General features: G+C 36.7%; 1 protein-coding gene and 1 pseudogene across 3 annotated transcripts in view; one reads left to right on the top strand and one right to left on the bottom strand.

The window, feature by feature from the left end:
• TBC1D8B (TBC1 domain family member 8B) overlaps positions 1-18,208 on the top strand; it is a 73,708-nt gene that overhangs the window by 27,024 nt on the left and 28,476 nt on the right. For 2 of the 3 annotated variants that reach the window (XM_003135293.6, XM_085008040.1), the window contains 4 exons: positions 1,387-1,554; positions 14,783-14,932; positions 15,466-15,616; positions 16,369-16,583. In XM_003135293.6, coding sequence (XP_003135341.2) covers positions 1,387-1,554; positions 14,783-14,932; positions 15,466-15,616; positions 16,369-16,583 — 684 coding nt within the window. The remainder of the gene's footprint in view (positions 1-1,386; positions 1,555-14,782; positions 14,933-15,465; positions 15,617-16,368; positions 16,584-18,208) is intronic. The other variant, XM_085008041.1, reaches the window with a different exon arrangement.
• On the bottom strand, positions 7,764-8,103 carry LOC106507010 (small ribosomal subunit protein eS24 pseudogene; annotated as a pseudogene).

The following is an 18,208-nucleotide window of genomic DNA, read 5'->3' on the forward strand; positions in this document are numbered from 1 at the left end:
TACCACATCCTTTTAGGAGTTTTTTTGTTTTATTTTGTTGTTTTGTTTTATTTTCTTTTGCCTTTTAGGGCCTCACTTGTGGCATATGGAGATTCCCAGGCTAGGGGTCGAATCAGAGCTGTAGCTGCTCGCCTACACCACAGCCACAGCAACACCAGATCCAAGCTGTATGTATGACCGACAGCACAGCTCATGGTAATGCCGGATCCTTAACCCAATGAGCGAGCCCAGGGATCAAACCTGCGTCCTCATGGATGCTAGTTGAGTTCGTTAACTGCTGAGCCACTATGGGAACTCCTCCTTTTAGTAGTTTTTTTTGTTTTTTTTTTTTGGTTTTTTTTGTTTGTTTGTTTGTTTTTTTTTTTTTTTTTTGGTCTTTTTGTCTCTTTTTAGGATAACACCCGCGGCATATGGAGGTTCCCAGGCTAGGGGTCAAATCGGAGCTGTAGCTGCTGGCCTACGCCACAGCCACAGCAACGCTGGATCCTTAACCCACTGAGCGAGCCCAGGGATCAAACCCGAATCCTCATGGATGCTAGTTGGGTTCATTAACCTCTGAGCCATGACAGGAACGCCTCTTTTTAGTAGTTTTTAAATAGTCGTTTTTTTACTTTTAGTAATATTCTCCAGGGTAAGAGTACCATTCCTCAGGATAAGAGTACTTATTGAAGATGAAAACAGAAAAGAATTTTAAATTTATAAACAAGGGTTTAGGCTGGCTCAACATGGAGCATGATCACTTGGACATTTATGACATGAATCTCAAAACTTGTACCATCACTTTAGTACACATAGTCAAACAGAATAGAATTGATAGCTTTTGTCTAAGTCAGATATCAATTGTCAGTATTGTGGCATTGCATTTTTACATTTGTATTGTCATTTTTAAAAGTTACGTGTTAATTAAACCTTTTCCTTAAGAAGTATAATAACTTGCACTGAGGGTGCTTGTATCAGTTGCATAACTAGTACCCAAAGTCTATTTATTTTTTTTAATTACTCAATGAATTTTATTACATTTATAGTTGTACAACAATCATCACAACTAAATTTTATAGCATTTCCATCCCAAACCCTCAGTGCATCCCCCCACCCCCCAACCTGTCTCATTTGGAAACCATAAGATTTTCGAAGTCTGTGAGTCAGTATCTGTTCTACAAAGAAGTTCATTGTGTCCTTTTTTTTTTAGATTCCACATGTAAGTGATAGCATTTGATGTTGGTCTGTCTCTTAACTAAGTCCTACCATAGATCAAAACTTGTTGCCCTCCCCCACACACACGCGTACACACACACACACACTCATACACACAGCTAAACACATTTTGCCTGACTCTCTGTAACAAGGAAAAACGTGATTCATTTATAATATGTCTTCACCCCCCAGGTCTTAGCTATAGATAAGACAAATGATTCCAGCAAATCTGTCATCATTAGCATCAAAGGAAAAACAGCTTTTCGCTTCAGTGAAGTTAAAGAATTTGAGGAATTGGTGGCAAAACTCCGGCTCAAGTGCGGGGCATCTTCAACTCAATATCATGATATTAGTACAGAGGTAATTATATGCCATTCAAATCATTTTGAAGAAAAAGGTTTATGTTTGGTCCATTCTTTCAAAAGGAATCCATAGCCTTTCCTATTTATATACTTGGGTTTAGGTTTTTTTTGAAAAAGATGAGTACCAAAGAAATTATATTCTCTAAGTCACATCCTAAAGCAGAAGTGAGAGTAAGGACTTTATTCTTTTTTAAGAACTTATACTTTTGAAAAAAATATTATCATTTGATTTTTCTTGACTGCATTTGCTGTTTATCATACCTTGTACTTTAACATAACATGGTTTTTTTAACAACTCAAAATATATTTGAGAATTCAACAAGGACTTGAAAAGGATTCTCGTCTTATTGCTCTAGAAAGAGCAATATTGAACCAGTCTGAATATCTTTTTATTTAACATCAAGTAGGTCTGCCTTATTTACATAATCTAGGCCAAAGCAAAATAGTGACATATCTATTTACTAGTGAAATATTAGAGAAGGCAGATATTCTTGGCAAAGGCTGATTTTGATGTTTGTCTTTCATGGCAATGTAGATTGTTTCAATTCAAATTAATTTTCTTTTTCAATGCCAAGGAATTTCATGTTTTAATAGATTGGTAAAACATAAAAGGTAACTATTTATATTTTAATTAAAAATTCAAAGAAGAAATCAACATTGGCTTCACTGGTTATGTGATTTTACTTAGACTGGATTATAGAGGCTTTTATTTCTTTCTCCAGAGCAGAAACTAAAAATATTATGCTAAATCAATTAGAATGTGGGATTTACAAGACACTTTTTTTTTTTTTTTTTTTTTTTTGCTTTTTAGGGCCGCACCTGTAGCATATGGAGGTTCCCAGGCTAGGGGTTGAATTGGAGCTACAGCTGCTGGCCTACGTCACAGTCACAGCACAGCCACAGCAACTCGGGATCTGAGCCCTATACCACAGCTCATGGCAATGCCAGATCCTTAACCCACTGAGCGAGGCCAGGGATCGAACACACAACCTCATGGTTACTAGTCATATTCATTTCCGCTGCGCCACAATGGGAACTCCAAGACTAACTCTTTAATAATAGAAAAAGCATAGTGAAAACATATAACTTAAAAAGTACATATATCTCAGCTCAGTTCCAGACACAGAACCTTCATGTTGGCTGTCAAGAGTTTTCTTACCCCAACTTGCTATTCTTTCATTCTCTTCAAATATGTACCCAGGATATACCATTGTTGATGGGAGGACATAGGTAAAATCTGATCAGTCTTGGTAGTTTCTCTCTTAGCGCTCCCATATTCTTGCATATATCACTTTTGTTTTTTTTTGTCCTATTCCATTTCAGATTGCATTAGATTTAATGCTTTGCTTATCTTTCCTTCTCCTTTAATTTACCTGTGTCTCTTGAACTGAAGAACTGGAATTTCTCCCCTGAAAACTCTCAGGTGCCTCTAGTAGTTGGATGTGCTTAATTGTTAAGAAATGATTTTGTTTCAAAATGAGTTTCCCATCTTTTCAGATGTGTGTTGGAGTTCCAAGGTTTTCTAGGTCCTCTTATAAATTTTTAGAGGTGTTAAGAAAAATATGTACAAAATACCAGTCAACGTATTGGTTGCTTGGAAATGTATTTTTTAAACATTGTCATGGAGTTCCCATTGTGGCTCAGTGGGTTAAGAACCTGACTAGTCTCTGTGAGGATGCGGGTTCAATCCCTGGCCTCACTCAGTGGGTTAAGGATCTGGCATTGCCACAGCTGTAGTGTAGGTCGCAGATGTAGCTTGGATCCTGCATTGCTGTGGCTGTGGCATAGGCCTATAGGTGCAGCTCTGATTTGACCCCTAGCCTGGGAACTTCCATATGTCACAGGTGCAGCCCTAAAAATAAAAATAAATTAAAAAATTAAACATTGTCATACACTCTATTTTCACTTAAGATTTTTATCTTAGCAATGAGGAAGAATATGAATTCGTTTTAGTATTATCTGTATATGTCTAGCTTTATTTATAGTACATTTTTAAAATAGTGAAGAGAAAGCTTTTTAAATGAGAGCTGGGTTCCATTTGATTTCTAAATGACAGAAATTGTAATTGTATTTTATAGCTACACCTAGCATACTGAAACAAAAACAAAAAATTACATTCTGTAATTTTACCGTATCTGGTAAAATTTACACAATGGGATTTTTTATTCTAAATCTCAAAGAAGTATAAATCAACAAAGCTAAATATGAATCCTGGAAGGACTAGGAAGTTTTTCCCATGAGTGAATCAAAATGTGATGTAAGGGGAAAAAATCCTCCCAGAAACAATTGGGATTATACATAGGTACTATTGTCTATATGTTTAAATATGTCAATTAAAATTCTCCATGGAGTTCCCACTGTGGCACAGTGGGGTGAGAATCTGACTGCAGTGGCTCAACTGTGGAAGTGCAGGTATGATTCCCGGCCTGCTGCAGTTGGTTAAAGGATCTGGTGCTGCTGCAGCTATGGCATAGGTTGCAGCTACAATTCAGCTTCAATCCCTGGCCTGGGAACTTCCATATGCTGCGAGCACGGCCATTAAAAATAATTCTCCACAAAAAAAAAAAAAAAAAAAAAGGGAGTTCCCGTCGTGGCGCAGTGGTTAACGAATCCAACTAGGAACCATGAGGTTGCGGGTTCGGTCCCTGCCCTTGCTCAGTGGGTTAACGATCCGGCATTGCCGTGAGCTGTGGTGTAGGTTGCAGATGCGGCTCGGATCCCGCGTTGCTGTGGCTCTGGCGTAGGCCGGTGGCTACAGCTCCGATTAGACCCCTAGCCTGGGAACCTCCATATGCCGCGGGAGCAGCCCAAGAAATAGCAACAACAACAAAAAGACAAAAAAAAAAAATAATAATAATAATAATAATTCTCCACATTTTATTAAATTACGTTAAAATCTGGGTGCATATACAAGTTTTGAAAAAATCTAACCAAATAATTAGAAAACACATTAATCTTTTATTTTTATTTACACATATGCTCAAGAAATATTACCAGATATGTTAGTTTTTCAAAACTATACTAAAGGAAAGAAAAATGGGCTCTTTTAGCTTAATTTTAAGCAAAGTGGCCTAAGAAGGGAAATTACTGCTAAAGATCATTTACTTGATGCTTTGAAACTGTATTATAAGTGGATCATAGGAACTACAATGTCAAAAAGAGGTAGAAATTGAACTATGCCTTGAAGTTTTTAGAAGGGCGGATATCTTCTACACATTATCAAAGCATGTATAAACATACTTGTTTCATTAATTCTCATAGACAACACTATCTAAGTTTTTGTTTGTTTGTTTGTTTTTGCTTTTTAGGGTTGCACCTGCAGCATATGGAGATTCCCAGGCTAGGGGTCCAAATGGAACTATAGCCACTGGCCTATGCCACAGCAAGGCTGGATCAGAGCCCCGTCTGTGACATACACCACAGCTCATGGCAATGCCGGATCCTTAACCCACTGAGCTAGGGATTGAACCCACAACCTCATAGTTACTAGTCAGATTAGTTTCCATTGTGCCACAACGAGAACTCCTAAGTTTTTTTAATTGAAAGTAGTGGCCTCCTTATCCTACATAATAATGCAGATAAGAATAATAGTTTAACCCACACAACTGGTGTTTGCCTGAATAAGAATAAAGTAATGCATTTTCTGTAACTACAGTATAAATTAAGTAGAGATTTTTAATCTGTGTGGACTAGATTTATTTCAGCATTAGGAAACCAGAAATTTTATTAAGAATAAAATTAGCACTAATTTTAAATTATGTACTATGAACAAAGTAAGCTTCTGATACCTAAGAGAAGTGTTTCTTTGTATTTTTGTTGTAATTTTTGGTTTCACAGGTCAACTCTGGCCTCCAGCCATTATTATTATGTTGAGTTTTGTGAAATATTCTAATTTAGGTCTAATTACTAGTTTGTGGAAAAGTTGCACATAAATATTAGTCTTTATTTACCTCGTCTTTCCTTCACTTTTAGATGCCATATGCTATTTCTAAATAGCAGATACCATAAACCAAACCAGTGTTAAAAATACCTCTTATAAAGTCAACAACCTATGTTGCTTCCTCATGTCATTGGATTTTGCTCTGCCACTAAATGGCTGATGAGTGCCAGATTTATAGCTGTCACAAGTATGAGCATCCAAATAAATGAATATATAGAATATATAGAATTGGTGAAACGCTCCCATTCAGAAGAGCCAGAGCAAAAAAAAAAAATAATCAAAGAAATTTAAGCTTAGTTTCTTGAATAATCTACTTTTATACTCTTTAAATAATTCAAATAGTAAATTGATGTAAACCAACATCTTTGAAGGTGAATATATTAATGTGATTTTATGAATACTCAAAAGGTAATCATGGATAGAAGTGGTACATTTGCCATCTCTTTTATAAATTGATGTTTGGGGCTTCATTATTTCAGAGGTTATTTTTCTTTTCCGTCTTGGCTACTTTTCTTATAGTTTGGATAGACTACTAAATAGATAAACTGCTTCCTCAGTCATATGGCTTACATTAAGGGGATGTATTTTGCTCGAGATCCAGACTATAACCATGAAGTTTTTTAGCTGGTTTTGCAAAGACATAATCCCTCATTAGAACAGCAAAATTTAACATGAATAGTAAAGCAGACTCATCGAAACAAACTTTTTAAAAAAGAAAAGTGTTGTAATATGGGATGTATAGTACTAATAATTATCGTTTCCCTTGTAAGCTTCTTCTGTCCTACCATTATGTTCGGGCATTGATTCGAATACTCCTTTTTAACTTTCCCTGAATCCTCTTAAATTCTAAGCTTTTTAGGTCTTGTCGCTTCTTTGGTTTCAGGCTGAAATACTATTGGAGTGCTCCACCCTAAGCTGCTACTTTTTCGTCACCTTAGTCATGGACAGTCTTTTCATCTTTCTTACACTCCTAAAATTAAAGGGATGATATTAAGTAAGTCTTTTTCTTTAGTACCTCTAGTGGTAACTCTAGAATTCAGGTATAGTTATAATCCACAGAAGTTGGGTAACAGATACACTTTAAGAGTAAAGCCTTGGAGATCATAAAATTAATGTGGAAATGCAAGGGACCCAGAAGAGCCAACATAGCATTAAAGAGGAAAAACAAAGTTGGAGGACTCACATTTCTTCAAAACTTGTTACACAGCTGTAGTAAGCAAGACAGTGTGATCTTGCTGTAAGGGTAGACATAAAGATCACTGTAAGAGAACTGACAGTCTAGAAATAAACTTCCATTGATTTTTCAACAGAGTACCCAATAGATGCAATGAGGGAAGTACAGTCTATTCAACAAATGGTATGGGGATAGTAGATATTCACACACTTACACATGCAAAATAAAGTTGGACCATTTCTTTACACCATACACAAAAATAAACCCCAAATGGATCAAAGACCTAAATGTAAAAGCTAAAACTAGAAAACTCTTAGAGAAAACAGAGGAGTAAAATATTCATGACCTCGAATTAGGCAATTTTTTTTAAACTATGACACAGAAACAACAAAAATAATATGCAAATTAGGCTATATCAAAAGTAAAAATGTTTGTTCTATAAATGATACCATCGAGAAAATGATAAGATGGAGTTCCCTGGTAGCCTAGTGGTTAAGGATTCAGTGTTGTCACTGCTGTGGCTGGGGTTTGTTCCCTGATCTGGGAACTTCTGCATACCATGGGTGTGGCCAAAAAAGAGAAAACAAAAACGGGAGTTCCTATTGTAGCTCAACGGGTTAAAAACCTGACTAGTATCCATGAGGATTCGGGTTTAATCCCTGGCCTTGTTCAGTGGGTTAAGGATTCAGCATTGCAGCAATCTGTGGCATAGGTCACAGATGCAGCTCGGATCTGGCGTTGCTGTAGCTGTCACGTAGGCTGGAAGCTATAGTTCTGATTCAACCCCTAACCTGGGAACTTCCATATGCCGAGGGTGTGCCCCCCCAAAAAATAAAAATAAAGAAAAAATTCATATTGCTAAAATAAAAAGTTACAGTAAACTTTTTAAAAAAGTGAAAAGATAATTCACAGAAAGAAAATATTTGCAAATTATATATCTGGTAATACATCTATCCAGGATATATAAAGACCTCTTACAACTCAATAATAAAAGCAAAGAACCTATTTTTTATTTTTTTTTCAAATTCTTGGCTTAATAATCCTCTCACAAAAAGTTTGCACAATCACCACAGACAGAGTCACTGCAGAATCTTTACTCCTTCTTTTTGGCAGCACCAGCCTTTGCAGTTCCCCTTACTTTCTTCATTCTGTTCTTGCATTCTTTTCTGAGGTCTTTTTTTTTTTCCTCATACAAGCCATGTCTTATAAGCCTGTGTTTGGGCTCATTGTTCTTTGCATTATCCAATGAATCGTAAATCATGCCAGAGCCAGTTGTCTTGCCACCACCAAATGAGTTTTGAATCCACATACAAAGATGACATCTGGTGTAGTCATGTAAATTTTGGCTAGTTTTTCCCGAATTTCTGTCTTAGGTACTGTTGCCTCCCCAGGTTGAAGGACATCGGTGACCATTTGTTTCCGCTGAAGTAGTCAGTCGCTCATGAACTTCCAGGTCCGGATAGTTAAACTGTGTTATTCATGATGACTGCTAGTCTTCAAGCAGCCAGGGAGGAAAAGCAAGAACCTATTTTTTTTTTTAATGGTCAAAGGATTTGAATACACATTTCACCAAGGAAGATAAAGAAATGTCCAGTAAGCATGTGAAGATGTTTAGTGTAAATAGTCATTAGGGAACTGCAAATCAAAACCATGATGAGTTCCCGTCATGGCTCAGTGGTTAATGAATCCGACTAGGAACTATGAGGTTGCAGGTTTGGTCCCTGCCCTTGCTCAGTGGGTTAAGGATCCGGCGTTGCCGTGAGCTGTGGTGTAGATTACAGATGCGGCTCAGATCCCGCATTGCTGTGGCTCTGGCGTAGGCTGGCAGCTACAGCTCCGATTAGACCCCTAGCCTGGGAACCTCCATATGCCGCGAGAGCAGCCCAAAAAATGGCAAAAAGACAAAAAAAAAATTATGAGATACCATTTCACACCCAGTAGGGTGTCTCAAATAATAAAGACAGACTATAACAAATGTTGAGAATGTGAAGAAGTTAAAATCCTTCATACATTGTTCATTGATTATTTTAATAATTTCTGTCCCTTGGATGATATTCTCTATTTGATGGGACATAGTTGTCATACTTTCCTTTTTATCCTTTTAATTAATAGACTTTATTCCTTAGAGCAGTTTTAGGTTTACAGAAAAACTGAACAGAAAGTACAGAGAGTTCCCATATACGTCCACCTACCCTTTACCTGCCCAATTTTCCCGGTTATTACCATTTTGGCATTGCAATGGTATATTTGTTATAATTGATGAACCAATACTGATACATTATTAACTAAAGTCGGTAGTTTTCATTAGGGTCCACTCTTGGTGGTATATAATTCTATGGGTTTTGCCAAATGCATAATATATCTACCATTATAGTATCATACAGAATAGTGTCCCTGCCCTAAATATCCCCTGTGTTCTACCTGTTTATTCTACCTCTAACCCTTGGTAACCACTGATCATTTTACTATTCTGTATAATCTTGCCATTTCCAGAATGTTGTATATTTGGAATGGTATATATCCTTTTCAGACTGGCTCCTTAGCAATATGCACTTAAGCTTCCTCTATATATATTTTTGTGATTTGATACTCATTTCTCATTTTTTTTTGAATTTAGAAAAATTCAACAAATATTTATTAAACTTCAGTTATGTGTGTGAGGGACTGTCGGGTTCTTTTTTCCCCAGATTTACTGAGGTAATTGACATATAATACTGCATAAGTTGAAGATGTGCAATGTGATGATTTGATACATATTAAAGTGATTACCTTAGTAAGATCAATTAACATATCCCCCACCTCATGTAATTGTCATTTTGTTCTTGTTATAGTGAAAACATTTAAATTCCACTCTCACTGCAGCTTTCAAGTATTGTTAACTGTAGTTACCATGCTGTACATTAGATTCCTAGAATTTATTTTTCATATAAACTAGAAGTTTGTACACATTGACCAACATCTCTTCATTTCCCCTGGCAACCACCATTCTACTCTGCTTCTATACAATGGGTTATTGTATTTTATTTTATTTGGCCACGCCAGTGGCATGTGGAAGTTCGGGGGCCAGGGATCAAACCTGCACCACAGCAGTGACAATGTTAGATCCTTAACTTGCTGAGCCACCAGAGAACTCCAAAGTTGGCTATTTTAGATTCCACATATGAGTGAGATCATACAATATTTGTCTTTCTCTGTCTAATTTATTTCACTTAGTGTAGTGGCCTCAATGTCCATCTATGTCATTGCACATTGCAGAACTTCTTTTATATGGCTAAATAATAATTCATTATATATATATGTATATGTGTATATATTAATATATAGACCCCATTTTCTTCATCCATTCATCTATCAACAATTATGGTTGTCTTGGCTTTTGTGAACAATGCTGAAATGAGCATACTTGTACAGATCTCTCTTCAAGACAGTGATTTCGTTTCCTTTGGATATATACCAGAAGTGGGATTACCAGATCATATGGTAGTTCTAATTTTAACATTCTGAGGAACCCCCACACGTGTTTTCCATAATGCTGTACCAATTTATATCATCACCAACAGTGCACTTGAGTCCCCTTTCCTCCACATCCTTGTCAATGCTTATCTCTTGTCTTTTTGATAATAGGTGTGTAGTTATATCTGATAGTGGTTTTAATTTGTATTTCCTGATGATTAGTGATGTTCAGCACCATTTCATTTACTTGCGGGGCTTTTGCCTGTCTTCTTTATTAAAAAAATATCTATTCAGGTCCCTTGTCCATTTTTTAATCAGATTATATTTTTGCTGTTAAGTTGTATGAGTTCCTTATATGTCATGCATGTTAACCTCTTATCTGATTTATGGTTTGCAAATATTTTCTTCTGTTTCATATGTTGTCTTTCATTTTGTTGATTGTTTCTTTTCCTGTGCAGAAGCTTTTTAGCATTTTGTAGTCCCGCTTATTGATAATGTTTTTGGTGTGCTATCCAAAAATCATTGCTAAGACCAATGTGAAGGAACTTTTCCTCTGTGTTTTCTTCCAGGAATTTTATGGTTTCAGGTTTTATGATTAAGTCCTTAACCATTTTGAGTTAATTTTTGTGCATGGTGTAAAACAGCAGTCCAATTTTATTTTTTTGCATGTGAATATAAAGTTTTCACAACATCCTTTATTGAAGAGACTATTCATTCCCTATTGGGTTGTCTTGGTTCCCTTGTCAAATACTAGTTGACTATATATACGTCGATTTATTTCTGGGCTCTCAGTTCTCTTTTGTTGGTCTATGTGTCTGTTTTTATGCCAATACCATACCATTTTGATTACTATAGCTTTGTAATAAAGTTCAAGATCAGGAAATGTGATGCCTTCAACTTTGTTATTTCTCAAGATTGCATTTACTATTCAGGATCTCTTGTGGTTCCATATGAATTTTATGATTTTTTTCTATTTCTATAAAAAGTACCATTTGAATTTTGTAGGGATTGCCTTGAGTCTCTAGATGGCTTTGGGTAGTATGGACATTTTAACAATATTAATTCTTCTGATCCATGAACACGGCTATCTTTCCATTTGTTTGTGTCTTCATCAGTTTCTTCAGGGTCTTACCATTTTTGGTGTATAGAGTTTCACTTTCTTGGTTAATTTATTTCTAAGTATTTCATTGTTTTGATACTAATGTAAATAAGATTTTTTTCTTTAATTTTTTTCAGATAGTTCACTACTAGTGTATAAAAACACAACTGATTTTATATCCTAAGACTTTACTGAATTGTTTGTTTAGTTTAACAGGGTTTTTTTATATATAGATTCTTAAGGATTTTCTCTGTACAAGATCATATCATCAGCATACAGAGAGTTTTATGTCTTTCTGATTTAGGTGACTTTTATTTCTTTTTCTTGCTTAATTTCTCTGGCTAAGACTCATGGTACTTTGTTGAATAGGAGTAGTGAGAGTGGGTACCCTTATCTTGTTCCTGATCTTAGAGAGAAAGCTTTCAACTTGTCACCATGGGGTATGACATTAGCTCTGAGCTTGTCATATATGACCTTTATCATATTGAGTTATGTTCCTTCTATACCCACTTTGTTGAGAGTTTTTGTTATGAAAAGATGTTGAATATTTGTCAAATAATTTTTCAGCATCTACTGAGATGATTATATGATTATTACCTTTCATTATATTAATGTGGTATATCACATTTTATCAGTTTGTGTATTTTGAACCGTCCTTGCCTCCCAGGGATAAATCCCACTTGATCATGATGTATAATCATTTTAATGTGCCGTTGAATTCAATTTGCAAGTATTTTCTTTAGAATTTTTGCATCTGTATTCATAAGGGATTTTGGTCTTACTGTTTTTTGTTGTTGTTGTTTCTTGTAGTGTTCCCATCTGGCTTTGATATCAGGGGAATGCTGGCCATGTAAAATAAGTTTGGGAGTGTTTCCTTCTATTTAATATTTTAGAAGAGTTTGATGATTAGCATTAATTCTTTAAATGTTTGGTAGATTTCACCTGTGAAGCCATCAGGGCTTTTTGTTGTTGTTTTTGTTGGGAGGTTTTGGATTAGATTCAGTTTCCTTATATGTTATTGGTTATGTTCAATTTTCTATTTTTTTTTTCATCTTTTTTGTCATTTTTAGGGCCACACCTGTGGCATATGGAGGTTCCCAGGCTAAGGGTCTAATCGGAGCTATAGCGGCCAGCCTATGCCAGAGCCACAGCAATGCCAGATCCGAGCCACGTCTGCGACCTACACCACAGCTCACAGCAACACCGGATCCTTAACCCCTGAGCAAGGCCGGGGATCAAACCCGCAACCTCATGGTTCCTAGTTGGATTCGTTTCTGCTTTGCCACGATGGGAACTCCCAGATTTTCTATTTTTTATGATTGAGTCTTGGTATAATTTGTCCATTTCTTGTATGACATCCTTCTTTTTTTTTTTTTTTTTTTTTTTGGCTGCATATGTGGCATATGGAAGTTCTCAAGCCAGGGATTGAATCCCTTAACCTGCTGTGCAACATTAGGAACTCCAGTTTCATCTAATTTGTTGGCATATAATTGGTCATAGTAGTCTCATGATTTTTTTTTCTATTTTTTTATTAAAGTATAGTTGATTTATGATCTTTTTAACGTCTGTGTTATCAGGCATAAAGTCTCCTCTTTCACTTCTAACTTTATGTTTGAATCCTCCCTTCTTTTTCTTGGCAAATCTAGCTAAAGGTTTGTCAGTTGTGTTTATCTTATCGAAAAACCAACTCTTAGTTGTATTAATAGCTCATTTCTTTATATTGCTGAAAAATATTCCATTGTATGGGTATACCAGTATTTATCCATTCACCTATCGAAGGACATCTTAGTTGCTTCCAGTTTTTGGCTTTCATTTCTTATTTCCAAAGTCAGCCAGAGTTGAGTGAGTGAAGCCTTCTCATGTTCCATTTCTTTCCTGTGCAGGTTCACACTCTTGTACATGCATATATACTTCCAGATCCCCAAGAATATGTTGGAGCCTTTCAAAGTTCCCCTCTGATTCTTCTGTAAACATTCTTGTGCAGGTTTTGGTGTGTACATAAATTTCAACTTATTTGGGTACATACCCAGGAGCACAGTTGCTGAATAACATGGTTCGACTATGTTTAGCTTTGTAAGAAACTGTCATACCATCTCTTAAATTGGCTGTACTGCTTTGTATTCCCACTAGCAATGAATAAGAGTTGTTGTTCCATATCCTCAATAGCACTTGGTATTTTGAATTTTAGCCATTTTAATAGGTGTTCAACTGTATCATGTTGTTTAAATTTGCAATTCCCTATTGACATATGACATTGAACATCTTTTCATATAATTACTTGTCATCTTTATATCTTCTTTGGTGAAGTCTCTGCTTAGATCTTTTGCCCACTTTTTAACTGGCTCCTTTATTTTTTTAAGTAATTTCCTTTAGTTCTTTGAGTATATATGTAATAAATGCTTCCCATTCCTAGTTTAGAAAATCATGGCAATGAGCCCCTTCAGGGACTTTTTTGTTGTTGTTGCTGGTTGCTTTTTTTAAGTTCTTGTTTATATTTTTAAGCCTGGCTTCCTCAGGTCACACCCTCCCCCCACCCCAGTCAGTATAAATCAGTGGTTAGCCAGTGATGGGTCAAAATATTTCCTTAAATGCCTTGATCCATCTTTTGCCAAAGGGATCTTTGTGCAAAGGTATACCTCAAACTTTAGGCAATTTATAAATCAGCCTTAGCTTTCATTTCTTATTTGCAGAGTCAGCCAGAGTTGAGTGAGTGGAGCCTTCTCCTGTCCCATTTCTTTCCTGGGCAGTTTCACACTCTTGTACATACATGCACGTATACTTTCCAGATCCCCAAGAATATATTGGAACCTTTCAAAGTTCCCCTGTGATTCTCAAGGTTTTTCTTTTAAATTTTTAGCCAAGCTCCTTTTGCCTCAAATTGAAATCACAGCTTTAGGCAGCTGTGATATTATCAGCAGATTGCTGTGGTTTTTTGGAATGCCCTGGGGACGGGGCTTTTTACGCAGAGCCGAGCTCTGAATCAAATCACAGGATAACAACACCCTGGGGATGGAGATTTTCCAGGGAGCTGATAGTCTGGTGAAAATATTGACTGTTCTGGGGATGGGCTTTTAAAAAACTCTGAAAGGTCCATTGGCTGTGCTAATACTGGCTTTCATGGCTTTCACACCTCCGAGCTTGGAAGGGAGAGAGAATGGAAATAGCTTCAAGTTAAAACTTCACAAGACTCTGGTGTTCTTACTGAGGTTCATTAGTTTTGTTTTGTTTTGTTTTTTGAAATTGATACCTTTCAGTTCATTCTGTTGCTTTATTCAATTCAGAAATTTCCAATGTCTGAACTGTTTTTTGTTTGTTTTTAATTTTTGCCAGTATTTTGTTGCCCATGTAGGGGAATTGATTCACTGGGGTCCTGAGTTTGATGTTCTAGACATTAGTTTGTGGACATCTCTAATTTTGATAGAAAAACGATGGTCTCTTGAGAGATTGCTTTAATAGTTATTATTATTTAAATTGTGGTTTATAAATGACAAAACAGCACTTTTTTTCTGGCAGAAACTTTTAGGCATACACTTGGGACAATTATATTCGTTCTTTTTCAGGTTCCTGTTAGTTCTGATTCTGTAGACCCATCTGATAATATTGAGGTGCAGTCTTTGACGTGTCAGAGAGAATGCAGTAAAGCTGTAAACACTGAAGCCCTAATGACGGTATTTCACCCTCAGAACCTGGAGACTCTTAATTCCAAAATGGTAAGAAAATAAAATATTTAAATCTATGTATTGAAACAGTTGATGAAAAATAAAAATCTTAGACTAGACCAGAAGGTATCCCAACTGAAAACTCTTCTTTTGGGGCTTGAAAAGTTTTTCTAGCAGGTGACATGTTTGGTTCCATTACATAATAGGACTATTATCAAGAATTAGATGAAAGTTGAACCTTGCGTTTTATTTGCATAGATTTCTAACAATCAGTCCTAATTGGGGCGATTTAGTGAGAATGATGGTTCAAAGCTTTACCTCCTAAGTGTTATGCTTTTCCCATTTTAATATGAGTTTAGTTAAAAACTAAAATAGTAAATTAAAGCTGTTATGCTCACACAGATATAAAAGATTTTTGTGATGGCAGTGGTCCAGTTTTTGGCCAGTGTGTGAGTACTGATTTTTACTTTCTATGTTCTTGTTTTCCATAGGTATTGTTTCATGGTGAAGAGAGTTATCAATTTATTTTTAAGTTAATTTCTCACTATGTTTAGTTGCTTTGATTTTTTTTTTTTTTGTTATAGTTGAAAGAAAAGATGAAGGAACAGTCATGGAACATACTGTTTGCAGAATGTGGGCGTGGTGTTAGCATGTTTCGAACCAAAAAGACTCGTGATCTGGTTGTAAGAGGAATTCCAGAGACCTTAAGAGGAGAGCTCTGGATGCTTTTTTCAGGTATTACATTTATTCACTTTATTTGATAGACATGACTATGCCTCTTCTAGGAGTTGTGTAATAAATTAAATGAAAATAATTACAAAGATCCTAGGACTAAGTCTTACTCATCATGAGTTCAGACTAGTCAGAGAGTAGAGTAGTTTTGTTTACTTACTTATATATCCACACATCCATTGTCTGAGCAGATTAGTTTATTAGGCAATATATGGCTAATTCTGAGTTCCTGTCGTGGCTCAGCAGTTAGCGAACCTGACTAGCATCCATAAGGATGTGGGTTCGATCCCTGGCCTCACAGTGGGTTAAGGATCCGGTGTTGCCGTGAGCTGTGGTGTAGGTCACAGATGCGGCTCCTCAGATCCCACGTTGCTGTGGTTGTGGTGCAGGCCGGCCGCTACAGCTCCGATTGTACCCCTAGCCTGGGGACCTCCATATGCCATGGGTGTGGCCCTAAAAGACACAAAGACCCAAAAAAAATATGGCTAATTGCAAGGGATGGGGTGGGAATCTCTAATGTCAGAGAAAAGTTAAGGGGAAAAGACAGTTTATGAAAATGTTATTCTTTTGAACAAGATTGGTTTCCTGATGTTACCGATGTTAGTGTGAAGCTTTCCCTTTTATTTGTTTACACTCAGATAACACTTGAGCATAAAGCTATTTTTAGAGGTAATCCAATTCTTCATGTATATCTGCAAGTAGTCACTTTGTTTTATTGCTCTTCTTTTGTATGTTAAATGTAATCATCTTTATAGGTGCTGTTAATGACATGGCTGCTAATCCTGGCTATTATGCTGAGGTGGTTGAGCAGTCCTTAGGGACCTGCAACCTAGCTACTGAAGAAATTGAACGTGATTTGCGTCGCTCACTGCCTGAGCATCCAGCCTTTCAAAGTGACACTGGCATATCTGCTCTGAGACGGGTACTCACTGCTTATGCATTCAGGAATCCCAAAATTGGATACTGCCAGGTATGATTTCATTATGAGCTCAACTGTTTACATGTTCCAAATGATAAAATCAGCTCAAATCCAACTATACTAATAAGGACAGAGGTTGGGCTAAGATTGATACAGTGAATATTATTAATCTAAGTAGAATGGTATTGGGAAAACTTAGACTTTATCTTTCATTCATTCTTTTTTTCTTTTATATTTAACAAATACTTATTGAATTTCTGCTCTGTAAAAGAGACTGCGCTAGGTGCTCAAGACTATGTAAAACTGAATCAGATAAGGATCCTGCCCTTAAAATTATATGGACTGGTAGGTATTAAAACATATGCATATGCAAATGAAAAACAAATGAGACAATTTATTAGAGAAATATTAAGTCTTGCCAGGATTTATAATAGGGATAAGTTAGAAGAACATAGAAGGGGTTATAGAAGAAGTGGCATTTATAAGTCTTGAAATTGATGAAATTTGGATGTATGGAGATGGAATGAAAGACCATTCTAGGAGTTCCCGTCATGGCACAGTGATTAATGAATCAGACTAGGAACCATGAGGTTGCAGGTTCGATCCCTGCCCTTGCTCAGTGGGTTGACGATCCGGCATTGTCATGAGCTGTGGTGTAGGTTGCAGACGCTGCTCGGATCCCGTGTTGCTGTGGCTCTGGTGTAGGCCGGCGGCTACAGCTCCGATTAGACCCCTAGCCTGGGAACATCCCATATGCCGCAGGAGCGGCCCAAGAAATGGCAAAAAGACAAAAAAAAAAAAAAAAAAAAAAAGACCATTCTAGGTGAAGGGATCAGTTAACCAAGCACAGAAGTAAATGTGGAATATATGTAGGACCATGTTCTATTTAGTAGAAGCGTAGAGTGGGTGAAGTAAAATAATTGGAGGGAAAAAAATCAATGAGGTAGATTGGGAAGGGTCAGGTGGTTGAATTATGTTTTGTAAGCAGTAGAGGAATCATTGAGAAAAAATCCTCTAGGAGCACATTATATTAGTTAGGGTATGCTAGACTGCTGACACAAATAATCTCAAACAGATAGTTGCTCAAACACAATAGAAGTTTACTTAAAGGAGTAAACAGAGGATAGCAAGTATTCAAGTCAGCAGGTTGCTCTCCTCCATGTGATTATTCAGGGATTTAGGCTGACAGCAGGCTCTATCATCTTCAAAACATGGCTTCAAAGGTGCTCTTTCATTGCCAATACTGCTCACAGGAAGGGGGAGAGAGCATGGAGGAACAATTGTGGGAGATTTTGTTGGCCAGGCCTGGAAGTTGCATACATCACTTCCCCCACAGTTTATGGGAGGATCTTGGTCTCATAGCCACACTTGTGTCACACACATATATTCTGATGCTATGGAAGAAGGGGCAATTGGATTATGGTGGATAGCTTAACACTCTCAGCCACATAGTCATTCATTCATAATAGGGTTAAACACCCATAATACTTCCGTATCAATCCTATCTATCCATTGAAACTTGTCAATAGAGAAAGGTGTCTTTTTGTTTGTTTGTTTTGTTTTACTTTTCAGGACTGCACCCTCAGCATATGGAAGTTTCCAGGCTAAGGGTTGAATCAGAGCTACAGCTGCTGACCTACACCACAGCTCACAGCAATGCCAGATCCCCGGTGCAT

Source organism: Sus scrofa, chromosome X (assembly GCF_054392235.1).
Source record: "Sus scrofa isolate SSC_HxYL_T2T_F1_AM1 chromosome X, Sscrofa_HxYL_maternal_Yorkshire_Landrace_v2.0, whole genome shotgun sequence".
NCBI lineage: Eukaryota > Metazoa > Chordata > Mammalia > Artiodactyla > Suidae > Sus > Sus scrofa.